This window comes from Squalius cephalus (assembly GCF_949319135.1).
Source record: "Squalius cephalus genome assembly, chromosome: 10".
In the NCBI taxonomy this organism is placed as follows: Eukaryota; Metazoa; Chordata; class Actinopteri; order Cypriniformes; family Leuciscidae; genus Squalius; species Squalius cephalus.
The window spans coordinates 6,065,574-6,093,033 of NC_137131.1; the positions used below are offsets into that span (position 1 = coordinate 6,065,574).

Below are 27,460 nucleotides of genomic sequence, written 5' to 3' on the forward strand. Positions count from 1 at the left end.
AATTACTGGATACCCATAAAGCATCTGTGCATCACAGTGCAGAAGAAAATCTGAAGAAATTTATTTGTATGTATGCTACTGGTATTCTGTGTGATCAAACCTAACATGAATCTGTGCCGTACTCAGGTCACGTTGAGCCCATGCGGTGGTCTATGCTTGCCCTGCTGCTCTTGTCCTGCAGCCAGATGTTTGCCCAGCGCCCAGGTGACATCTGCTTACAACACAACCACCACGGACAAGATGTCACAGCCATCCCTGTGCCAACCGTGGATCCCAAACTCTTCAACAAGAGACGGTACCGCTCGCCCCGCGTACTTTTCAGCGAACACCCCCCCGACTCAGAGCCCACTGGGCACCGGATGAGGAGCAGGACGAAGAGGAAAGCAGGACCGCCTCAACACCGCGGCGTTTACTCCGTCTGTGAGAGCGTCAGCAGTTGGGAGGGGAACAAAACCAAAGCTACAGACATGTCAGGCAACGAGGTCACCGTCTTGCCTGACGTCATCATCAACAACTCCAAGAAAAAGCAGTACTTTTTTGAGACGACCTGCAGCAGCGGGCGGACCGGAGGTTCTGGGTGTTTGGGAATCGATGCGCGCCATTGGAACTCATACTGTACCAATTCGCACACGTTCGTGCGAGCGCTGACTTCATTCAAGAACCTGGTGGCGTGGAGACTCATAAGGATCAATGTAGCTTGTGTGTGTGTGCTGAGCCGAAAGTCTTGGAGACAATGACACACTGGCTGCTTTTGAATACACCAGCAAAAGCCTTATGCTATCAAACTTGATATTCCAAATTCCTCCATGCGATGGTGGACATTTTACTTGTGCAAACCGTTAATGATAACTTGTGACACAAGATATTGTCAATGGAATGAGTTGGACTTCAGAGTTTGTTTTTTCAGTTCTTTTTTATGCATTTCTGTCTTTTTAAAATAACTGTTTTCTTTTGCAGCAGTAGGCCTACCTGAACATGTACATACATTGTTGTGTGTGGTAATTGTTATTTATTAAACTGCAGCATTATTGTCAAGTTTATTGTGGGTCCTTAGTGTGCATATTAGGACGTGGATCATTTTTTAAAGCAACATTCTGGGTTAAATTCAACCTAAAATTAAAATTGTCATGATTTACTCTTACTTGAAAACTTCAGTACATTCATTGTAATTGCATTGACATTTTGTCCTGTTTTTGTTCTGTGGAAGAAAAAAGCCATACAGGTTTGGAACGACATGAGAGTGAGTAAATGATGACAGAGTTAAATTTTTGGATGAACTTCTTGTTAACAAAAGTGAGCATAATTTTTTCCTATACATGTTCTTTTTATTATAGATTGGTGCACATTTTTCCAAAGCGAAAAAAAATTACTGAATGACTGTCATTTTTGGCCCCTCCAACCACTTCAGCATATTTTCACAGACAACTTGCCAGTCTTTAATAGTTCAAAAAGTCATGGGCCCAGTTGCAAGAAGTGTATGGTCAAGGGTTTTCTTAATTTAAGGGATTTCTTGCAACCAACTGCTGGCCTGCATTTTGTTTTTGTTGAATATCTTGACTCTAAAATTCATCACCTTATCAAATTAAAATGGTTTGGAATTGGTAAAAAAAAAAAAATCTGTTTTATGTTGACTTAAGCTCTTTCGACAGCATTTGTGCTGTTGGTTACCACAGAAAATTATTTCACGTTAACAAAATGTGTCTTCTATGATACACTTAGTGAAGCCTAGTAGATAAGCATGCTTAAAGGGGTGGTTGATTATGATTCCACTTTTCTAACTTTAGTTAGTGTGTAATGTTGCTGTTTGAGCATAAACAATATCTGCAAAGTTACAATGCTCAAAGTTCAAAGCAAAGGGAGATATTTGCTTTTAAAGAAATTGCTTTTTAAGGACTACAACAAACGGCTGGTAGAGACTACACAACATTCCTCCCGGGTTAGTGACATCACCAACCCTAGAATTGACATAAACCCCGCCCCCAGAACATGATTTATAGATTATCAAGACAGAATATACATTTACATTTAGTCATTTAGCAGACGCTTTTATCCAAAGCGACTTACAAATTAGGACTAGATTAAGCGAGTCATCATGAAGAGGCAAAAACAAAAACAACGCAAGAAGTGCTCAAGATACGAAGTTCAGGCATTATTCAGAGTAGCATAAGCCCGATAAGTGAGGTTTTAGAGGGAAAGGGGGATTTTTTTTTTTTTTCTTCATGCGGTTAAGTGCTCACGGAAGAGATGGGTTTTCAGCTGTCTTTTGAAGGTTGTCAGGGATTCTGCATTCCGGATGAGGGTGGGGAGAGCGTTCCACCAGCATGGAACTGTGAATGAGAATGTTCTGGAAAGTGATTTTGTGGCTCTCTGTGATGGAACCACGAGACGTCGCTTGTTGACCGATAGTAGGAGAACTGAGTATTCTGAAAAACCACTAGCGCGCTCTTGCTGTGCGTCCTCTTATGCTGACCGCTGGTCCTGAAGAAGTGACCTGAAACTTCTCAATTTATATCTATTCTTACAGTTGCTGTCTCAGTCGGCCAATTAAGTCAATAAAGCGAAAATGGGGCAAATCGAAACTGCTAGGAGTCAATACTTAAGTGCTATTAGAACTGCAATAATAATAATAATTTCCACGCGCGGCCGTTGATTAATGTAGCAACGCGTCTAAATAAAATACAGAATTATGTGAAGATAAAAATGAAAACTAAACAGAGAATCGAAGATAGTCTTACCTTGAGTCAAATTCAACACTGAAATAACAGGAGAACTGAGTATTCTGAAAAACCACTAGCGCGCTCTTGCTGTGCGTCCTCTTATGCTGACCGCTGGTCCATATGCTAATCAATGCTAATATGCTAATCAATATGCTAATCAATGACTAGAAGATAACTACACATAAGCTAGGTAAATTCATCAATTAACTTTTCAGAAATGTCCTGTTGCATTCTACATGTTGTCACTTCTTCTTGAGTCTCTCCATCATTGTCTGACTCCGGTTTAAACATAAAAGGCTAAAAGTTTAGAAATTTTCAGTGCATGTCTGTGTGAGGTAAAATGACATAAGCTGTTGAAGCTCCGCCCCCTGTACTGGGAGCAGAAGCTCATTTGCACTTAAAGGAACAGACACAAAACGGTGTGTTTTTGCTCACCCTCAAAAATTTACAACTTCAACATGTTGTAACATGTTGTATAACAAAGCTGTATAAAAATATCTGTGGGGTATTTTGAGCTAAAACTTCACATACACACTCTGGGGACATCAAATACTTATTTTACATCTTGTAAAAAGGGAATTATACCACCCTTTTAAAGGGACAGTTCACCCAAAAAAATGGGAATTCAGTCATTATTTATTCACCCTGTTGGTGCTATAATGCCATATGACTTTTATTTTTAAGACCCCATATGACTAATGTCATATTTTCCAAGTGTTCCGAGGGCATATGATAGGGTTTGGTGAAAAACACACCAACATTTAATTTATTATTTAGAGAAAATCCTGCACAATTATTTTGGTTGTATAATCATAACACTCAAACATTACATGTTAGCATGACAATGGTTTGATAGATTTGCTTATCACCCAGCTAAAAAAAAGTTGGGGTTACTCTTTATTGGTAACTTTTTTTTTAGCATATACCATATTTTACCACTTTATTACCATATTAATAACAGTAAATTATGCATAATTACATTAAATTAACCCTCAACCAAATCCAACCCTAACCCTATAGTAAGTACATGTTGTTAATTATTATTACTCAGTGCTTAAATATATAATTACACTGTAACAATGACACCTTAAAATAAAGTGTAACCCTTTATTTTAAGGTAACGTAGTTACATCCAATAAGTACTGACTGAGTAATATTAATTAACCATGTACTTACTATAGAGTTATGGTTAGGGTTTGGTTTAGGGTAGTTACTTGTAATTATGCATAATTTACTGTTACTATAGTAAGTACATGTAACTACGTCACCCTAAAATTAAGTGTTACCAAAGTTAAACCCAGTTAAACCTGCATTTGGTATTTGTGCAAGAATGGACATGGAAGGAAACCAGTGATTATGTTGGTGTTAGTGTATAACCAGAACTTTATCTAGCGAGAAAATTAGTTCCACCTCAAAACCTCATAAATTTACTTCATGCAAGTTACTATAAAATAAATTACCTTCCTCTTTTTGCTTTTAAATGTTGGCCCAGTAGACTTCAATTGTAATTGCTTTACTATAAATATTTGATATTATTTTTTGAACATTAAGGAATGTCCAGATTATTTTCTGTGGTCACTGAGCACATGCCAAGCTGCTGACAGAGCCTAAATTGCATTTAATCTAGCATATTCCTTTAAATATTTTCCAGTGTGCTTGAAGCCCAAAAAAGCCATTGAACTTTCAGTATAACAACCTCAGTTTAAGCTTTCAGGAGTTGAGTTTTTTTTTCTGGTTTTGGTGTAAAAAAAAAACTGTGACTCAGACATGACCTTCAACCATGTGGCAGAAAAACTAAACGGTTAGGGCAAATTTTGTCAGAAGCTTTGAGTAAGCTGGAGATTTTGTTGAATGTGTTGGTGGGGTCGACCTCACGTCTCAACAGATGTGCTTCTTACACATGGAAACGGGCCTACGCTGGAATGCATTAGATGTTATCCTTCCAGAGGCTTCCACATGATGCAACTAGCCTTGAGAGTGAAAATCGTTAAAAAGCAATTCTAACAACCACAAACAGGTGTGTCACTCTAATCAGACTCTGAATACATTTGTTTAGGCAGCATGAGGAAGTCTAAAAAACAGATGGGCCGCGGCCTGCGATACCCACCTCAGGTTTGATTGCGTAAACAGGGGGAAGACCACATGTCAAAGGTCAGGTGCATGGCCAAATGATGAGGTCATGTCTGGAAGCCTGAAAGCCTGAAAGCCACAGGCTTAAGTCTGCGAGGTCAGGCGTCAAAGTTCGGGTGGAATATTCAACAGGATTGTTAGGTTTATATATCACATCACCCACAAACGAGTCCTTCATCAGCAAGTGTTTGTTTAGCGATATAGTGCGGGTCAAAAGGGGTCGTCATTTCAAACAAAATCACGGTCACACACTCATTTGCTCTCGTTAGGTGATGTTTTGTGGTCATCGGCTATTTCAAACAGTTCTGTGTACTCGGATGAAGAATGAGAGAGAATTTTCCTCACACTCATGTAAATGGAACAAACATGCCTGTCTCTGATTGTTTGTAGGACAGCTCCCAATGGAGAGTCTGCTGTGACAAATCCAAGAGAAGCTCTTTTGTTTAATTCACAAAGAATATTAATGAGATTAATGAAGTGTGGATGGTAATGACACACTGTGGAGATTTCAAACAAGGCTACGGCCACCCCTCAGCATGCGTACTACAACGTATTTATTGTCTTTAGAAAGGTTAAAGATTCCCTAATTACATTCACATAAAAGTCTAAAAGTCTTAATCGAGATATGACTGTGTATTATGGTAAGCTATGTAAAGTGATAAGGTGTACAACAGTAAACATCGCTGGATGGAGCGATTCAAAAACAAACAACTGTCGCCCCCTAGTGGTTCATTCGCTCATTTACGCTTTCCAGGATGATGACTGTTTGCATTTTCCTCTGTAATATGAGTGAGAACGAAGTTTGGTAACACTTTATTTTACAGTGTCCTTGTTACATAATACATATACTTACCATAGAAATAACAGTAAATTAAGCATAATTACATGCAGCTAAACCTCAACCAAATCCTAATCCTACCTTAACCCTATAGTAAGTTTGTTGCTTAATATTACTCAGTAGGCTACTTAATTACACTGTAACAATGACACCTTAAAATAAAGTGTAACCCGCAGTTTATGCAGAAATTCTATTCCAGATGTTATTTCACTCAATTTTACTTTCAGTTTCTTCAATTTTACTTTCTATTGTTGTACAATACTAAACATGTTTGAACCACAGCCTACATATTTTATCACAAGAGGGAGCACTGCTCTTACAGAACACACATTTTATCTCTATGAAATTGGTGTTAAATTAATGTAACGTTATTTATTGCTCATATACCCCATGCCATGATTTTATTGCAGCTCTATAAGGTTGTGCTTGATTCATGGGAAACCATGTTCCTGAGATTATTATAAATCTTTTAAATAGCAGCATTTCCACTTTGAAATCAATATTATTTTTTTATTACTTTTCATATTACTTTATTAAATCATGGTTTTATAATTATCACTCATTATTATAAAACCATTTGTCCAGACCATAACTCAGTGCTATAACATTACCACTATATCTGGTGTGGTGAGATCTGGTATTTACCTCAGTGCCTGATTAACCCCTAGTTAGGTGGTCTTTTGCTGTCAGGTCAGATTTACTACACTGGCTAGTTTGTTATACCAGTTAAATCTAAGGTATGTCCCTTAACACAATATACAACAATAACAATCATTGACTCAAAAGATCTTACATGCTTACCGTCCGGTGAAAGCTTCTTGGATCTTTTTTGTCCTTGTCAGGTGAAGATATACAAATGCCTATTTATTTTTTTTGCTATTGAACTTTCTTTGTACAGCTGAAGTAGATGAAAAAATACTTGTCTTTATAAAATAAAAGTTTATTTAAACAAAAGAGAAATATAACAATAATCAAAAAACTTTTTAGCAAATTATCAAAAGGTTACAGATTATGATTCTTCAGCTAATCCATTCCCAGGGCAGTCCCAGAAAATGGATATACAAAGAGTAACTTACTTCTAAGCAGTTCACGCAAGCAATCTGATAAAAAATAACCTGTTCTCGTCTTGAGCTTCTCAGGTTATGAAATAGCAGCAGGTAAAAATAAGGATCTAGAGAGAATTCACTCCCTCTAGAGATGAACATCAGAAAATGAACACACTTGAACATTCTTTTCTGAGGTAGGCTATATATCCTAAACCACATACATTGTTCCTGTTTAGGCCACTTTGGGTTTTTCCAGAGGAACTGGGGAAAACACAGTCTAGTGACTTCTATGCTTAGCTTGCAACATGCAATCCTGCATAGTTGCAGATAAGTCCTCATGTGTCACTCTTGTCTTTTTATGGTGTTTCCTTCCCTTGTGCTTCTTTCGGTCTGTGTGTGTGTATGTCCGAGTGTACATTTACACTTGTACACATGTACACTTTGGAGGTACATTTAACTCCTTATTAAAATATCCCACTACACTGGGTGAATTTTAAAGATATGTCTTCTTCTTCTTCTTTAAATTCACGTCCGTTTGTGTCCAAGTACTGTATGTGAAGACTTTATTGATATTTAGCTGGCTGTATGATCAACTCAGATAATGGTCAAAGCCTATAGGGTTAGCTCAAGCTTACTAATATTTTATAAACCCAAGCTCATCATTGTTGATCTCTTCTTTGTTGGCACCACTTGTGTTTTGGCATCATTGTCTTAAAGTATTTTAAAGTTTATACCCAAACAGGGAAGGCTAAAGACCCTATACAACTAAATATGAGTAAGTATACAATATATATATATATATATATATATATATATATATATATATATATATATATATATATATATATATATATATATATATATAAAGCCTGATTTGTTTTACATTGCTATGTATAAATACTCAAACTCCCACGGGTTTGGATAAATATGACAGTCTCTAATGAAAATGTGAGAAAGATTATCTCAAGATTATCAGTGTGTCCCGAGTTTGACCTCAGACCAGCAGACAATGGTCGTTGAGATGACAGTGAATGTGACAGATTCATTGTGTAGTGAAACAAACCTTATGAAAGATACTCAGTAATGAATACCCTGAATGTCTGACCACATGATGAAGGCGTTGTAAATTACACCGTAGTTTCAAACATAATGCCTAAAGCAATTCTAAACTGACAATCATTGTATTTTGTGTGTGAGGCGTGTGTTCTATCTATCTATCTATCTATCTATCTATCTATCTATCTATCTATCTATCTATCTATCTATCTATCTATCTATCTATCTATCTATCTATCTATCTATCTATCTATCTATCTATCTATCTATCTATATTCAGGAAAACGCGGGAAAGAAGCATTGCCCTCGCCCCCGTGTCCTGCTGGACCAATGGGCGGTGCTGATCCGCGCGCGCGCTCTCTCTCACACTGTGCACACGCGAGCAGCGCTGGTGTTGACGGTCCGTGAGTGGATTCTGCTTGAATAATATTACTGACCTAAATCTCCGAGACAGGCCTGCACATTTGCGCAAACATTTTGGTCGAAACGGCGAGCGCGCGAAACGAAACGGCTGGCAGGATGAGCAAAGTACAGGGAGGCATGAAATGTGTAAAATACCTGCTGTTCGTCTTCAACTTCATATTCTGGGTAAGTGCGAACAGTGCTGATGATATCTGCGTGACGATGATGTCACACATACATGCTTTGATCTATAATGAATTGCACTGACACAAGTGTACGTGCATTTGCTGTCGCCTTGTTTTCTAGGAGTTGCTCAACATCTGTAGGATGATTTTTTTGTCTCGGCACAATTATTATTATTTTTTCGCATGATGCAGGTTTCTATGGACTCTAGCAACAACAACAGCTACACATTTAGGATGCCGATGTTTTTGTAAACTACAAACAGGTGACAGATGTCGGCTCTGTCTCAATACCTAGTGAGCCGACTATCTGGACAACACTTTTGAGCCTCATAGGCACGTGCAGACATTTTGAGCATCATTTGTGCATTATAAATAGACAGTAGATTTTGAAACACAGCCACAATGTGCCTATGTCTTAGAGGAAAGCTATATATTTTTATGTTTATAGTATCCATGGTCTATTATAAGGAAGAACGGGGCAAGCTGCACACTTTTTTTCTCCAGTGAATATTCTTAGCGTGGATTTGTGTCAGCATGTCTCAATGGGAACTTATTGTTTATTGACACTGATTTTAAAGTAGTACCTTATTTTGAAAAAGCCATTTACCACAATATATCTGTATTTATTAATTTAATGTAATATTTATTAAATAATTAATGTAGCCTATTCATTGGCTTTTAAGCTAAATGCAAATAGTAAAACCTTCATTAGCTGACTTTTGATTTAATATTTTCTGTGGTTTTATTGTGTTTACTTGTTTTGCATTTTAATTTGGAACTTATATTTTACAAAATGATTCTAGTTTTAGTACAGTTTTAACTAGGTGTTTGAAACCAACATATTCAAAAACCACACTTCTAGAGAATAGGCCAAGTCTCGGCTGTATGTATATATAACAGTTAACTAACTATGCCATACCATATAGGAGAAACGGTTTCTTATTGTTTTTTTGACTCTCTATCCATCCACTTGCATTGTGGACAGTGTCTCAATGTTTTATTTGGCCATTTTCTAGTACACCCCACCAGCTGAGAGTGACAAATGTTTAACAGGCTGTCAGTTTGTTGTGACATTTTCAACAAAACTCATGTATAGCCAGATAAACAGAATTGGTCTTATTTATTTAGGATCATTTGAGGTTGTGATGTGATTTCCTTCAGTCAAGTCTTAGAAAGTACTGTGTGGATCCATAATTGTGTTTTAAAGTGGAAAGCATATATGTCTAAAGCTGAATGTGGGTCATTCTATAATTTAGGGTACATTTTATGTACATTAATGATGATTATATTTTTTCTAACAATTTTCTTTAGAAATATCATATTTTATCCATTAAGATAATGCATACTATAATCTCACACAAATATTTTGTGCACCCTGTTTTTTAGTTTGCTTGAAATTGCCTTTATGTCCGTTAAATTAGTTCTTGCTTTGTCCGTTCTTTGAAGTCAGTGGGTCTAGAACTACATTTGTTTCTAAAATCTAAAAACCTTTGAGTTTAAATGTAATTTTCTTTCAAATAAGAAAATGTTTCATTTTACTGTAAGCAAAAATTCTGTCAACTAGGCATGTTACTAACCGAACCACGGAAAAATGGTTTATCCAAAAAACATATGACAAGCATCATGTGGTCTTTTTCTTCGGCGGCAGATATTTTGAAGACATTATGCTAAATATCCTCTTATTTTTTTTATTTTACCTCCAATGATCTTTTGTCAAGGAGTATACTAATTGCCCGTCAACTATGTTTGGTACATTGTTATGGTTTGCAATATTTTTTTTAATGATTTTTAATTCAAGTAAATATTAAAATTTGAGGTTAACCTGATCAAGTAATAAACAAAACGCTTGGTTGGCCAGACAAGGCCTGCCCTTGAAATTATGAGTGAAAATGGTAACATTGTCAACTATGTTACCTGTCAAATAAGTTACCCTGTAGAGCCAACTCTTGAATGAAATAGTTGTTATGGTCCTACACACAGTACTGTGTCCTCTGATGATAATGAATTATTTGTCATGGATTAGTTTTTAATCATAATTTAACCCTATTTGTCAGAGGAGACTGAGTGTTGATGTGCATGAGGGTGAATCAGGATGAGGAAGGATTAAGGGATATTTGACTTATTTTACGAAATTAACTTTATTGTTTACATGCCAGTGAAAACATAAGAGATCTTCACATGCAAATGACTTGAGTGTCATTGTAACAATGTGTCCAGTCAACTATGTTTCTTGTGTCAACTATGTTACTGTTAAATAACTAGAATGCTGCTTCTGATATTCTTTCAGGGTATAGTTTACATCTACACGGACTGGAGTTTTGCAGAACATCTCTTAAAACTATCAAAATGATCTTTAAGGAAGATTTCTGATTACAAAATATTCTTGTCCTTAGTGAACATGCTGAGAATTTTACAGAAATATCTGCAAAACATAAAATTCTCAGAAGTCTTGAGTGTAGCACTTAATAGTGGCATACAGTTTGCTGGTAACAGAGTTTGCAAAATTACCAGGGAAAACATCTTTTTATTTGTAATATCAAAATGGTGATATTGGCAACTAGCTGACGAGTTACACTTATAAAATATTTTAAAATAAACCAATAGTTGTTTTATTAAGAAAGCATATTGTTTTTACACTTTTTTGCCGATGTGATATGTACCCTAAATTATAGAATGTGATCGTTTTTACCTTGATACTTGGACTTTTACGTAAGAAGCAAACAACTTACATAATCCATCATAAGGGGCTTTGAAATTTCTCTGTGGCTGTGCAAACTTTTTTTTAAGATTCAAGCTGCACATGCTGAATGGGCAAACCCTCAAAGCTAGTTCTCAAAGATCGGGTTACTAAGGAAAGTTATTGAAAGTGTACAACCCTCTTGTGCTGCATTCAACACCCCTTTATTCACTGGGCTGCATTGTATTCTGAAGGGTGCATTGAGACTGAAACAACTTTCTGGATAATAATGGTGTTGTCATTTCTTCAAAGATAACGCCACATTGTTGATTAAGTTTTTGTCACATGCAAAGCAGAGTACATGCACTGTACGTCCTCAGATAATAATTTTACAGCATGTTCCGTGAGGTGGATAAGGTTAATATTTGATCATTTTATGGTCTCAGTTGCTTTATACACTTCGTTTTATTATTCCTTTGATAAAAGTTAAATCCAGCTTAGTGCTATAAGTGCATAAATTCATCTCCGTCTAAATGAATGATACCTTTGGTTTTCCTTGCATACTACTCCTACTTAAAGGGATAGAGGGTTTTCACGGACATCACGTTCTGCGCGGTAACCCGGATGCGCGGCCATTATGGAGGCACTCGGATGTGAATTGCACAATTTATGTACTACTGAACACACTGTTACACTAATAAACCACGGAAAAAACACATGGAAGCTGCGAAATCATATAGAGAAGAACATAGTAAGCAGGAAATAGCGCGAAATTTTGCCAAACTAAAGTTAATATGTGGTAAAGATCCGAACGAGCTAGCTTCTCTAGCAATTCTTCCTTCTATTTCTTATCCCGACATAGGCTACGTTGTCAGTCCAAAAAAAGCACATTAAATCCGTTTCAAGCTACATCCATATGTGGTTTGAAATCCTATTCAAATCACATATCAGGAAATCCGCTTCAGTCTGAACGCTCTGATCGGATTTTGCGTGGTATGTTACTTTCTCACGCCACGTAAAATGTAAACGTCAGACGTTGTTATAGGGAACATGCTGAAAGTCGCTGCCGAAACAAGGCTGTGTTGTTGCAAAGTGCCGGACGAGCAGAAAATTATTATTTTTGAAACCGGCGCAGATAAGAGCGTGGAAAAAAAGCTGTGCATACCAGCCTCCTACAGTTCTGCAGCAGGCTCAAGACCAATGCTCAGGACGCAGTAGTCCAGCGCGGCGGCTACACATTTCCATGTTGTAAAATTTAAATAAGACAACATCTCTATTGCAAATGCAAACCCTCCAACAACACAACGTCATTGCCATATTGCCATATTGCCAAAGAGCTGCATGGACACACAAGTCGGATCTGGACAGTTGCGATACACAGTGTGGACATCATTTTAGATCACATTCCAATCGGATACAAAGACAATCGGATTTGGAATGACAGTGTGAATGTAGCCATAGTTAACTACGTCAACATTTTAGCCATAGTCAACGCTTCATTTACACATGTGGCTGATGCTGTGCCTCTCTCAACCACAAATGGCTTCTTTCATCAGTTTTTTGCACTCTTCTCTTTAACTTCTGACAGTCTAAAGAACTCTAAATGTTTTTCCCGGTGCGACCGATTAGTACAGTCCAAAACTCTACCATTTTCAGCAGCAATAATCAGCCAAATTTGCGAGTCCGTTCAGTTCAGTGCCATTGTTTACGTTCAGTGCCTCCAAAATGGCCGACTTCCGGATTGATGACGTGTGGTGAAAACCCTTAAATGAGACACACCCACGTTTTTCTGACGCCATGTTATTCCGTCAATGCGATTAGTGCGTTATATACCGAGTCTTCGGAAGTCAGACGATAGCTTTTGCGAGAAACAGAGTGAAAGCTGTTATTGGCTCATAATCTTCACCTCCTAATTTCTACTTATGCTCAAATAAAAAATGGTGCCTTCCATTATTGGTGCATCATGTCACTGATATAAATGCCATTGGTTTTCATGTATCACGTGACCAGTTGTTATGCTGCAAGTTACGTGGCCTCATATTAAAATCTAAAGAAAGATTATTAGTAGACAATACTTTACCAGTATTTTTATACTTTTATGGTGCTTTTTTTGATCCTTTTAGTATAAATCACCATCCTGTTTTGTTGAATGTAAAAATGAAGCTCAGTCTCAAACACTCTGTAATTGAGTTTTTTGTGCTAAAGAAATATGATTTACATTTTTCAGACGCTTTTATCCATTGCGACTTAGAAGGTTTATATTTGATCTGATCATGCATATGACCTTGGTGTTGCTAGTTTTGTTATACAGGGTTGGAATTACATGGATGCAAGTAATTGATGAGAAAATGTTCATTTTCGACATTTAAGCCAATAGATTGTATATTAGATCAGTGTTATATAAGTACTGTTTATATACTATTGTGGCATTTATTAATATTTTGAATTGGCTTTTATTTTGAATTGTAGTTTAAGTTTTAGTAATTTTGTTATGTGCATTTGTAGTTTTTTTTTTTCTAGCTTTAATTTAGTTTTATTTCAGCTTTAGTAATTTTAGTACTTGAACTAAAATTAGAAATGTGGCATATATGCAATTAACTGAACTAAAATCAGTTTTAGTTGAAAAATGTTAAGGTAAGTTTTGATTTCAGCTTTATTTTAATGAAGGGTTTAAATGAAGTTCTTTTAAAGCCTCTCTTCATTCGCTCTTTGTTGCTCAAAACCACACAAATGTCATAGGAACCATTCAAAGGCCACATCACACTGTGCTAATGGTCATTAGATTGGCTTAAATGGTTAGTGTAAGATGTAATTTAGGGCACAGTGGCTTCAGTCATTGGTTATCTGTAGAGTGGTTTCACTGCGCTGGACAGCAAGGCCTTTGTCTTTGAGAGGGCAGGCAAAAAAAGAAGTGGGTCGTTGTCCTGTGCAGTTTTATGTCCTGGTGTTGCATAGGGTGGGTATGAGGGGGCAGGGGATGGCACTGGGGGATGGTGGATACCAGCAGGACAAGCCTGTCAGACTGGCACAGCCTGCCTGTTGATCATAGAGATGGGCACCAAAGTAGACAGTGGCCTTAAAAACTATTTAGATTCTCAATTTACACTTAAAAATGTATTTGCACACGGATAACATTAGTGATGTCAAAATTTAGTCGCCTTTGCAATAATCACCTGTTCCACAAAGATTATGATGTCATTTCAATGAAAGCCCGTATCTGCCACATAAGACAAAAAGTCACAAAAACTCGAATTATGAATTTAAAAAGTCAGTTATTAGCAATCAAAATGATGAGATATAAAGGTCATAATAGGTTATGTTTTTTATCTATTAATAATTTTATTTTTAATATCAATAGATTTTTTTTTCAACTGAGTTTTGTCATAATTATTATTAAAATTTCACCATTTCAAAATTGCATATTGAGGCTGATTTAACTGAGCAAACATTAACTGTTGACTCACTGGAAAGGGTAAATTTCTAAAGATTTAGTGTTAGTTCTCGAGATCGGTCTTAAGGCCATTTTTTGAAGGTCTTGATCTTGTCTCGACTGCATTTGTTCTCGGTCTCAGACTAAGAGGATTCTGGATTTTATTTCAAGACCACAACAGCGTTGATATCGCTAAATTGCCATTGCATTGTCTGATTTATTTGTTAACATCATAATGGAATTGGATGCTAAACTTCCTGCTTCAAATGCAATCAATAACTTATTTCTAATTTCATTTATTTTGTTACTGTTGTGGCGGGTCTGAAATTATATAAGGAATTGTGTCAAAAATGTCACCAAAATTAATACAAATGCCCACAAAATTCAAGATATGATTGCAGAAAAGTACTTGATATCTTGATTTTTATATTATAACATATGATATAATTAAGCAATATCATGAGCGAGAGGGGTGTTTTCACAAATATGATCACAATTGCAAAGTGATATGATCACAATTGCAAAGTGATATTAATTTTATACAAATGTTCAATAAACAAAATGTTATTTTTATAACATTAATCTCAACATTATTTGTGCATTTGTAATTGTACCAATTCAGATGAACTGTGCCACCTCTGCTGTGAAAAGATACATTTTGTTGTTAGTGATTTCATTTGATTAGTAACAGCTCTATATAGTCTCTTATTATTCTAATTGTAATAGTTTATTAATAATAAGACATTTCTCAGGCAGTAAATGTTAATCTTTCAGATGAATTTGAGGAATGTTAGTCTGGTCTTGGTCTCGACTTAGCCTCGGTTTAGGTGGTCTTGACCACATCACTAAAATTTGTAAATCTAAAATGTCTAGTAGGTTTCCCTTTGACTTGATAACTAGAAGGCAAACAAACTTTCTCTGATGACCTTACAGATGGACAAAAGGTTGTTTTAGGGTATCACAATAATACACTTTATCTTACAGAATTACAATCAATACTCTATTTTAGTCAAGGTTATCCTTCCAGTTACGGTGATGGGAAAAATACAAAGTATCCTGTTCTCAAAGTCAAACCCTGCATTCATGTGTTTGTAACTAAATAGACCAGTGCAGAATTTGAAATCAAAGGCATGGAGTAAGGACCAGCAAAGGTCACAAAAACAGCGTGAAGTGAATTTTTTCCGCACATGTTTCTGATTTGTTTCACTCTTGTTTCCAGCTGTCAGGTTCAGTGGTTTTGGCTGTGGGATTATGGTTGAGGTTTGACCCAGACACGGCCAACCTCTTAGCCGAAAACGATGCCCCTGAACACTTCTTCATTGGTGAGTTGCAAATTTTTTTTGAAGCCCACAGCAAATGTTTACGTAACAGTTTTGTAGGTTTCATAAACCTAACGCAAAATATGGTGTCATGAAAGCAGACTTGGGGGTTTTTAAGAGAGGAAACTACACTGTAAATATATGAATAGGAGAAACTGTGAAAAATGGGCCATGTGACTGAGTATAAAATGGCTAACCACAGTTTCCTTTCTTTTTCTGTACCATTTAGGAGTTTGTTTATCTGAAATAGTTGATACTACAATGATAGAGCAAAATAAAGAAAAATAATAATTGCACAGGAGTGTTGGCCAGTGTTATTTTAGCTTTATTTTTATTTCATTTTAGTCAATTTAGTAATTACGAAATTTGTGCAGACTTTGTAATCTAAATTTCTGTCCCTCTAAAAACTAAGAAAACAGAGAAAAAAATATTGTGTACACAAGAAAGACTGAAATAAACCTTTGCACCCTGACTTTTGTTGCATAAAGCCAGCCAATCAGATTAGATCTCACAAGATTAAAAAAACTTTTTGTGCTATATAGAGATATTGTGACAGTGAATAATCCCATGAACATATCATGGGATAAATAGTATGTGTTGTAATGATAATGTGGCATTTATTATGCTGCCTTCATGTGCTAGCGGAAATTTCCTATTTCCCACTTTCATGATTATTAGCTCATTGCATTTAAGTGCTTCGTTGTTGGAAAGAACAGGAATAATGGAGGTCACTAGGTTTATTCTTGCCTATTTATTGGGAAAATCTTTGGAAAGCCAAAATGAAATGTAGTGTCCCATTCATTGACAACTATATAAACATTCACAGCGCTGTCTAGATAATCAGCTTCCTGGCGATTCTGTAATTTCGGTCAAATACAGGCTATTTTCGCTGTGTATACAAACATACAATACGCTTCAAATGATTATTCATATATGTAAATATGCACTACTCTAATGATAAGACAAGGTGTTGTAGCTGTTGTGAAAAAACTAATACAGCATTCCTGTCACAGCAGCAATCGTCATGTTTATAGTTTATGGCACGCTCAACTCGGGAACTCCGATATCAAAATGATCTCAGAGATTTCCAGTGGTAAATACAACATGAGAGGGTGTTCATGTCCTATTTTTAACTAGGAAACTCATATTTACGATAATTCTGATTGCATGTGTCGTGAAGGCAGCATTAATTCTACCATGGTACGTTATCTGTTTATTAATCACAAAGTACAGAAACTGTCATAAAGAAATCCTTACTGTACCTCACAGTTTCATAAATAAGCACAACACCAATGCCTATTAATAAAGCACCGGACTCCAACGGCAATTTCAAGCTGAAATTTCCCATCTGCATCATGGAGCCCTAATGGCCTCTGTAATGGCGAATCTGATATTGGTTTTAGCTGTGATGAATAAGCAGGGACACTGATAGTTCTTGCTAATAGCCAAACCTGATTTCTCATAGGGGAAGGCCTGTAACTGGTGTCGGTTAATTATAAAAACGTAATTTCCCCTTTAGCTCCGGTTTAGTCCCTAGAGCAGCCGTTTGGTGAGCTGCTGTTGGTCGGAAAGCTGGTCTCAACATATACCTCATTGGTCTTGCAGAGGAGTGGTACAGTAATTGGTTTATTTGTAATGGTTAGTGTGTTGATTGGTGTCTCTAGTTGTAGAACTGCGGTTAAGGGCATTTATTTGCACATTAATAACGCGGCTTCCTGCTGTTTTTCCACTGGTGGCAGCAATGAGACGATCTATATGGGACTGCTAACTGCTGTCCGGAGCTACATAATGCACAAACAACTACTTTGCAAGTGCTAAACACAATGGTTATGAAACAAATTGCAAAACTGGGTCTTGACATTATATGCTGATACCCAGACACTGAAGACACTTCAACCAGGTATAACCTAAGGCATAAACGTTTCAATGATGTCTCGGCGACAGAGCGATAATAAAAAAAGAAGAAGTGAGAGATGCTCTGTGGATTCATAGTAGACCATAAGATAACAAGCATTTCCTGGCAATATGTTTGTGTTTGGAACAAACAGTGTCTACCCAGTAACAGAAGAATATCACTTGGCAAACAACTATGTGCTATGAAGCTAATGCAGCAGATGCAGGAGACAAAAACAGGAAGCAAGATTCTGCAAAAATACATAATATAGTCTCTGTTTCCTAGTATATATACTGTATAACACTAGGATATTTTATTTCCATATGAAACACAACTCAGATATTCTATTTATTTATTAACTCAGACTTCTTAGCTAAAGATATTTCAGATATTTGCAGTATTTACCAGATGCAAATTACACTTATTTTAGTCACAGAAGTGGTGGGAATTTTTTTTTTTAAATCAATTGCATCTAAGTACATGTTTAAATAGATTTGTGATACATCTGTAAATGGATGATTGGGCTTTTTGAACTTTTTTTTTTCTTCATATTTTCAAAGACTGGACTATTAAAAACTAAGAGTTACTGGTTGAAATGGTTTTGTAAAAATGTATTTTGTATTTTTTATTTGAATAATAATGTAAGTGAAATCAACCCCCCCCCCCCCCCCCCCCCAATGCATTTTTTTCGCATCTAGCTGTTGCTATATCGTGCATATATAATTCCAGTCGACACTGACAGCATGTGATCTTTCGGTAAACACCTTTTCAGAAAACTCAAGACTTTCCATTTGCTCATCTTCTTGCTGTTGATGTTCTTGCATCATTGGTAAACAACAATTGCCCATTTTCCGGGCTCTCAAGTAATGAATTGACTGAGTCCTGGCATGTTGAAGAGAGCTCTCTGCCCATTTAGAGATGTTCAGTGTTTATAGTATAAGGAAAGGAGGAGGGCTGTTTATATTAAATGTCAGCTTGTTTTCCATCCATTTGGCAATTAGGAAGTCAAGAGTAGAGGAGGCTTGGTGTTTTTAGCTTGCTGAACTCACAGAGGACTCGTGTCAAATCTCCTTTGTTCTGTACTCGGAAAACAACATTATTTTCTCCCTTGGGGATCAATTATTGTGGGTTGTGATGCTTGTCTTCCTTTAGCCTTAATAAAACCTCTGCAAAACTCCAGCTCTGTGCTTTCTGGCAAGCCTTTTGGCCTTCTTGACTCCTTCGAGGATGGAAATGTCAATGGAATCATATCTGAAATGTAAACCTGTGTACAATTGTCTTTTAAGTTATAGTCTGGCGTTAAACAACAGGGATTGTAGCATATTTATCTGCGTTTAGCTTCACCAGGCCCTCAGATTTTGCTCTAGTTTATCTTTTTCCATTAATTAGTATGGCTCTAGCTTGTCTAAAGTGGCAAGGGAAAGCAGTTGTTCGCGAGGGAGACTGTGCCATCCTAGCAACGGCGGTCTCAAGTGAGTGTGGCACAGCAGACGTGTCAGCGCCCTGCGTCTGGGGTGGCTGAATTGTTGCTATGGTGAGATAATTGGCAAGAAGAGGAGAATGACAACAAGATCATGAAGATCCCGTAATCATGAATGTCCAAAATAGATCTGAAATGTTATGTCTTTAACTACAGTTTCACATTTTCTAAAGAAAATTAGAGTGCTGTTTGCTCATGCAAAACCTGCTGCCACAATGTGCAACTGTTTTGCATTGCTAGGGTATATATATATATATATATATATATATATATATATATATATATATATATATATATATATATATATATATATATATATATATATATATATATATATATATATTTATTTTTTTATTTCACACATATATATATATATATATATATATATATATATATATGTACTATATATATATATATATATGTGTATGTGTGTGTGTGTGATCGAGATGACCAATGAAAACGGCTGCAGGGTAAGGTTTGCGCTTAACTGTTTTGGGAAAAATAAAACCATGCCGGTAAATACGATTAAGGCGTCAGGGCAACGGTTGAGCTTGTGGTGTCTGTATGTGTTGTTCACACAAAGACTGTTTCTGTTGAGCCGAGGCCTTTGACACTGGTTGTTGGAGATATGTGAGGAAGCGCAACTCAAACTTCTCACTTCAATGCATAGATATGCAAAACATTGTGTTTTTGTGTGGGATTGTAGTTTACATTGAGTGGGAAATTACCTAACACATAAAGGTGATTTTGATTTTGACCATCTGTCAGGAAATGCCTACAGAACCTTCATAAAATTTGAATCAGTTGCTTTCACTCTCAGTCATCTAAAAGTACACCTGGGTCCACATTATTTTCATTTATCTGCCATCTGTACTAGAGCATATGACAGTTACAGTTGAAATTAATAAATGATTTTATTACCTATTCATGTTCTGCCATCATCTGGTCATATAATGAACTGCATGCTGAGATTTTCTAGAACTAACTTTCAACATTACACTATACTCTGTTCTCCCTGCAGCGGTGTACATCTTGATCGGAGCAGGAGGTGTCATGATGTTGGTGGGGTTCTTCGGTTGCTTTGGGGCCGTGAGAGAGTCACAGTGTCTTCTGGGATCGGTGGGTAAGAACTAGAGGTCTTCTCGGGTCCTAAGATCTGTACCTGACCCGAATTGACTCGAATCACTTCTCACCCAAACCTGATGTGCATCAATTCATTTGAAAAAAAGAAAAAAAGAAAAACCTGACCCGATAAAATTAGACTTGAGACCCGAGAACTTTTTTTCAAACCCGATCCCCTGCATAGTGGTTGAGTGGGGACTTTTTCAACCGAAACACCAAATATGAAACACCACGGCAGGTGTAGATTTAAAAATATGCCCATCTTTCTACCTTATTTGTAGTTCACAAACGTTTACGTTAGCTGTTTAGCCATGTTGCCATATAATATCTGCTTTGAGTATGTCAAAAATGTGTGAAAATGTTTCCTGTGGATTTTCGCAAATTGCTTTGTTTGAGGAAAAACACCAAAATATACAGTTATGGTTTCATTTTTGTTCATTTGATTTAGTACTGCATATAGATGGTTTTCTGTAATTAATGTGTCTGGCAACAGTAAATCATTTTTCTTCTGGGGCGAGCGAGTCCGACCGCTCACAAGCTTTATGTTGCACCTCAAACGACATAAATTGAAATGAATGCTAACATTAATCATTCCCTCGAATGCCTCGGGTGTTGCAGAACACGGTATCCAGGAGGGTTTGGTTATGTACACATATAAGCCTGGAATAAAGTAGAATCATTCGTTTTAAATAATAAAATATTGTTGAACGGTCAAAACGAATAATGAAAAGTTGGCATATTTTGAAAGAATTCGGGTATTCTCAGGTTATATCTGTAAAAGCACATATATTTAAAAGTACCAAAGACCAGAGGCTACTAATATCACACCCGACCCGTGTCCGAGGCACTTGTCAAAGTTTGGACTCGGGTTTTCAGATCATAGTGGACCTGTGAACACCTCTAGTACAAACTACGCAACAATAAATGAAGAAATACCCTGAAACACACTGTTTCTGTATTACTGTACTAATTACAAAAAAGTATTGCATTACTTATTACTAATTATTTTCCAAATCAAATCCCACATTGAACAATACAAGGATAAACATGAAACTGCTCTTTTAATTCTTTCAAATATATAATAATAAATTGAATAAATTATTCTTGAATTGACCAAAGTATTTAAAGGAAGAAGGTTACTGTTCATTAAAAACGTACATTTGAAACATTTTGATGTTAAATCCACTATTGTTTTATATAGAATTGTTCTATTGTCTATATAATATTTAATGCAATTACATCATAAGTAACAGTAATTAAATGACAGAAAAATTAAGAGTAATCCCTTACTTTACTTTTTCAAGGGATAAGTAATTAAATCACAGTAATTAATTACATAGTAATGAGTTGCAGCCAACTCTGCCTTGAGCACTTTTTTGTCAACACTGAAGAATTTAAATTAAACATTAAATCAAAATGGAGCTTTTTTACTTCCTTAATACATGTTCCTGGTCTCATTATGCTCGACCCATGCACAGTGTTAAATTAAAATAAAATGTTTACATAATTGAAAATAACCTTCTTGATATCCTGTTATATGATCCTGTTGAATTGCAATTAGTATGATCTAAAGTGAAGTCTCTTTTGTAGTTTTTTGCTTGCCTTCTGGTGATCTTTGGGGCAGAGGTCGCTGCCGGAGTCTTTGGCTTTTTGAATAAGGAAAAGGTATTGCATGCACCGTGTCAATCATTTTATTGAGCATAAATATGAAATGAACTGTCATGTAATAATCGCACATGTGTTTCTAGATCATTAATGATGTACAAACCTACTATGAGTCCACTCTGGGAAATGACAACGGGACTGCTATTGCCACCATCTATCACAAAGTGGTCAGTCAAGCATTTGATTTAGTAAATGATCTGTGGCCATAGTGTCTGTGTGGATGTAATGTCTGTTCTTATTTCACAGCTGGAGTGCTGTGGGACTGAATCTTCTCGCCCTCCTGATCTGTGCACTGAAGCCAGTCCTAACACGGTTAGTTAAAATGCACTGATCTTTCATTGCTTATGTTAGAGGGCTCAATATCATTTCACCTCTGCCACTTCTTCTGCTTGATTGGAATTCACTATTCAGTTCACTATTCTGAAGGAATCTCTTGAATTAGTTGAAGAGAAACACATGTTTCAATGCCAGGTGATTTGAGATGATTTGCCATCCATAATTATTTCCTTATAGGCCACGAAGCTCTATTATTTTGCATTATTTTATATAAAAATAATTATTATTTTTTATATATATATATACTGTGCAACAGTAATGAGCAACAGGAAATTTTGTCAATTTCAGTGCTATCCCCGCCCACAGTTAAACTACATTGGTCCAAAATTCAACAAAAGTGTCTCTCTGCGTTGCTTTTAACTCTTTCCCCGCCAGCATTTTCTAAAAAAGTTACCAGCCAGTAGCAGCATTTTTTTTTTATCATATTCACAAAACTTTCATCGCCCCCAGAATATTTAGTTGTATGAATAAAAAGTCAATATATCCAAAGAAAGAACAGAGCCTCTGCTTTTAAACATTTCATTTGGTAACATTAGGCAGTTTTGATTTATATGCTGTTGAATGTTTGATTACGTTAGCTTACTTACTATCCATGCCTTCTAGTTATTAACAGATCTTCGCTTGTTTTTGGATCCAGAGTTGCTGTACTATTTCAGAAGACGTGTAACAGCGCCCCCTACCATAAACACGGATTGCCAGAAAAACGAGTCAGTGGCAGGGAGAGTGTTAATGAGGACAGACAAGCATGTCTTTAACAAATCCTGACAGTAGTTTTTTAATGCCAAAAGAGGGTTTGCGCTGGCGCAAGCTGTTAGTAAATCTGGCCCTTTGACTCACAGGAAGGACACCTTTCATACTCGAATGATGAGCAGTTCTGACACAGACCCTTAGGTGGCAGCCATGTTGCTCTGTACGGGGTAAAGAAAGGGAGGGAGGGGCGCAGACCAGTGGAGGGAGAAGGTAAGAAGGGCTTAGAGAGAGAAATGAAGCAGACAGCGGCAAGATGTCCAATGAGTCACTTGATCCGATAAGCCCACAGGGGCACAAAGGCGCCAGTTTTTTATTTATAGCTGTCACGAAAGCACATTGATCGGCTGAGAAACATGATGTCACATTGTGCTTCAGTTTTGAAGTTCACACTGTCAGTTGATCCCAATCAGCAAAGCACATTAGAAAGAAGATACCGCAACAGCGCGTTAACAGTGTTTACAATGGCTTTAGCCTATAAAAAATGACTACTATTCAGGTGCAGCTCATGTGTGTGTGTATGTGTGAACATACACTGCCGTTCGAAAGTCTTGGGTTGGTAAGATATTATCAGGCAAGCCACTGTGGCTTTTTTTCCTACATCATGAATGACTGGCGTCTCGGAGCGCACAGACGAAACGCAATACGCAATCTTGGCATTTCCATCCAGTTTTTTTTTTTTTAAATCAACATAAATACGGTTAAGCGTTACAATGATTTTTTTTAAAACATAGTTTATGGGTTTTTATGCACAACACAACAAAGCTTTTTGGCAACAAAGATGTGATATAAAACTCTAATATTCAATTAACTAATTAATCAGAATAATAATTAGTTATAAATGGTGTGCACATCTCTGCTATTTTACAACAGCTTTGGTGCTCGTCCAATCAGATGTCAGAGCCAGAGCTAAATCTGTAGAAGTGAACAGATGTGTGTATATCATCAGTTTGCCAAACTCATCTAATGTTCTTTTTAAACGCTTTCAAGGATTGCGTTAAAGCTATCGAAGACTTCTTCAATGAAAAACTCTTCATAATTGGATACGTTGGGCTTGGCATTGCTGGAATAATGGTAAGAATATGAAACCAACATTCTTTTTCAAAGTTGGACATACTCATATATACAACTTTATATAAAGAGCTATCGCTTAATTTTGAGACGAAGAGAAAAAAAAATCAGCCAATTGAGATTTGCTTTATAAGTGTGGCTTAAGTGTTCAAATGCTTTTTGGGAACACTGTAGCCTGTATTTATTTATCGTATATAACATCTGAACATTCCCTCACTGTTTTAACAGATAATTGGCATGATCTTCAGCATGGTTCTTTGCTGCGCCATTCGAAACAGCAGAGAAGTTATTTAGGCTCCTCACAGTTCCCCTCTCGCCCAGTTGGACTGTTTCAAAGCGCACCTTCTTTGACCTCATCGGACCATCACATTCAGGCTTGGGAGCGGGGTGGAGGAACTCCCATGAGGCAGTGTGGGTCTTGTGGTACTGTTTTGTGAACAGCATTCTCTCTCTGATCGTTTGTGTCTTTTCTGTTCCTTGCATTGTTTGAAGATGACCTCCACTGCATGGACTGCTATTGTAACCCAATTAACCTTTACATTTATTTTGTCTTTATTTATCACTGAATCATTACAAGGGGTACATAGTGTACGTCTCTTTTTCAAACTTAATAGAGAGTTCTCACATCTTGAGTCCTTCTTCGGTCCAGACTTTCACAGTGAACTGACCATTTTCTTACTGATGTAAATAAGCTTTCTGATGCCTCTTATTGATCAACTTATTTTCATGTTATTTATTGTGTGAAGTAGATCAGGTTTTCTGTGCTAATAGATAATGGGTCATATGTTTGTGTTTTGCTGGTTATTAATATTTGGTTGTTGTAATTTTGCCACATCATATAGATACTGAATGAAGCCAAAGAGTGGAAGAGTGTGATTAAAGACCTCTGGCACAGATTGTCACACTTAAAGTCAGCATGAACTCAAAATTAAACCTATTTGATTTAGTAACGTTCCTGGTTCTATTGTGAAAGATTCATGAGTGCATGATATTACAAAGAAAAACAATTAGCTTCATAATTATTCATCAAAATGTAAACTTGCTCTTCCTCTGGAACCTTTTGAGTTTGCTGCTATTGTCTAGGCTATTGGTTAATGTTAAGCAGTAGACAAATTCCTAATTTGGTTACTTTTTTAAAATCTTGCCAGTAGGAATTTAATGTTGCTTAATAGTAATGTAATATTTGTAAAAAATGTAGTTACTGCTGAGAGGAAACTCAACCTTCAGACTCCATGTTCCGCTCTTTAAACACGTTTTCATTCATTTGGACTTTTTCAAGTGTGTCACTTGTTTAAAGCTACACTGTGTAGGATCTTCTACCATCTAGCGGTGAAATTGTTTATGACTACCAACTGAATATTACTTTCTAGCCCCTCCCATTCCGAGGGTTTTTTAACTCCTACGGTGGCCGTATTATTTCAAATCTGCCGGCAGTCGCGAGTAATCTCCCCCTCGCATTCATGACGGTGCCACTGATACCCCTTTTCCACCAAAAAAGACCTGGTTCGGAACTGGTGCTGGTTCAAAGTTGGTTCAACTTGCGAACCTTCTCAGAACCTGTTTGTTTTCCACTGACTAGAGAGCCCAGCAAACGATGTTGTTACGTCACTGTGTACGTTGCCATACATCTTAGCTTTCCCAGAAACGCTTGCGCCAACTTCAAGCATAACAATTACAATGGCGGACTACATCGTCTTTCTGCAAATGTTTCTCCTGGCTTTGCGATCCTATATTGGGGTCAGAAGAAGACATTTTTCCTGGCCGAGAACCGGTTCTTTGGCTGTCGAAACACAAAGAACTGGTTTGCGAGTAGGCACCGGCTCCGAACCGGCACCAGCACTGCCTTGGTGGAAAAGGGGTAAGAGTGTCAAAACGCGAAAGGCGAAGCTTGAATTTCCAGGTATGTCCCTCTTTGGCACATGTATTTTCAAGATGGAGGCGCAACATGGCTGCCGCCATTCGAGCCACTCGTTCGTATGTATTCTAAATGGCTGATTCTACGCTTAAGAGAATTCTTGATTAGTTGGTAGAAGTAATTACACATTAATGAGCACATATCATTTTGAAAGAACAAGGTGTTTTTTGCTAAGAATCAACTTAAAAAAATGACATTGTAGCTTTAAGTGGTTAATCCACATGACCTTCCTCACTTGGCTGATTTTGAATATGTAGTTCAAACACCAGGTTTTATGGAGCTAAACAAATGTAATTTGCAATATTACTGTAAAATTGCACAAAAGCAGCCAAATCAAAAACATATCTAAATTCTTCAGCCATTGCTTCTCTTTGTCTTCTGTTCAAGAATATGACCCAATAGTTTAATTGATCGATGTGCCTTTACAACTGACAAAGCCCCATTATAAATGTGTTTGCAGTTCCAGTAATATGCACATTTGAGTTTGTAGTTCCTCAACTTCAAGTAGGTTTTTTTTTTTTACTCTTTTATAGCATTGTGTTGCATGTAAATGGCTCTGAAATGAGAAAATATGGTCACAGGTCAATAAACCCTGAACAATATTAAAACAGAGCTCACAAGTATACATTTGCTTTTTTATTTTTGCAATGTTGAATAAAACCCATTTCCATCGAACAGAAATGAATACATGTTGCATGAATACAAGTGTCATTGTCTGTAGATGTTAATACTGTAGTCAAAACATCATAGCACTTAAATATATAGTCTTTGTTCAAGGCTGGGTCCCTCAAACTTTGCCTTGAATGAATACAATGGACAAACTTTTGCAAACACATGACGTGAAAATAATGACCTATGTTTTGAGATTAGAAATCTCAGGAAGCTACAGTTGTAACATGAGCTGGTCCATGTAACAGAAGTAAAAGTCTACAAAATAGCAAAACATTGCATAAATACGATATGCATCAAATGTTGGTCTGTTATAGGAAACCATCAAGATAATCCTGAATTTTAGACTGCACCTCACATACTTTCCCCAAATCGGTTCAAAAACCAAAATGGTGTAAGATGGAGGGCATGTGCATCAACAGAATAAAAGCCAATGACATTCCTTAAAATATTAACAATTTAGAGTTACAAGGTCTGAAGGCTTCAAAAGCATTAAGTAACCCAATTGTTTAGACACTGAAAACAGTGACAGGAACAGAAATAAATGAATTCTGAGTTGGAAAAAAGACAGACAGACAAAGCAAGTATTAATGCAAAAAGAATTGTACAAAGTGAATAGATGGGAGGGGGGAAAAAAAAAAAGTCAACAAAAACATTAGTGTCATTACAGCAACACCAGTCTTCCTCATTGAGGGGAAACTTTCACATATGCTTCTAGAAAATGTAAGCACATAAGCGCTCTCCTCCAGACATATCCTTAC

At 36.7% G+C, this 27,460-nt stretch overlaps 2 protein-coding genes across 5 annotated transcripts in view; both read left to right on the plus strand.

Moving 5' to 3' along the window:
• The window catches only part of ngfb (nerve growth factor b (beta polypeptide)), a 75,121-nt gene extending 71,395 nt beyond the window's left edge, over positions 1-3,726 (plus strand). For all 4 annotated transcript variants that reach the window (XM_079884361.1, XM_079884360.1, XM_079884362.1 and 1 more), the window contains one exon: positions 127-3,726. In XM_079884361.1, coding sequence (XP_079740487.1) covers positions 127-737 — 611 coding nt within the window. In that variant the 3' untranslated portion in view covers positions 738-3,726. The remainder of the gene's footprint in view (positions 1-126) is intronic.
• Positions 3,727-8,126: 4,400 nt separating this feature from the next.
• tspan2a (tetraspanin 2a) lies at positions 8,127-26,728 on the plus strand. The gene is made up of 8 exons (XM_079884709.1): positions 8,127-8,375; positions 15,701-15,803; positions 20,196-20,293; positions 21,887-21,961; positions 22,045-22,128; positions 22,208-22,273; positions 24,035-24,118; positions 24,344-26,728. The coding sequence occupies exons 1-8, from the start codon at positions 8,307-8,309 to the stop codon at positions 24,407-24,409; spliced, it is 645 nt and encodes a 214-aa protein (XP_079740835.1). The 5' UTR covers positions 8,127-8,306; the 3' UTR covers positions 24,410-26,728.
• Positions 26,729-27,460: the final 732 nt, after the last annotated feature.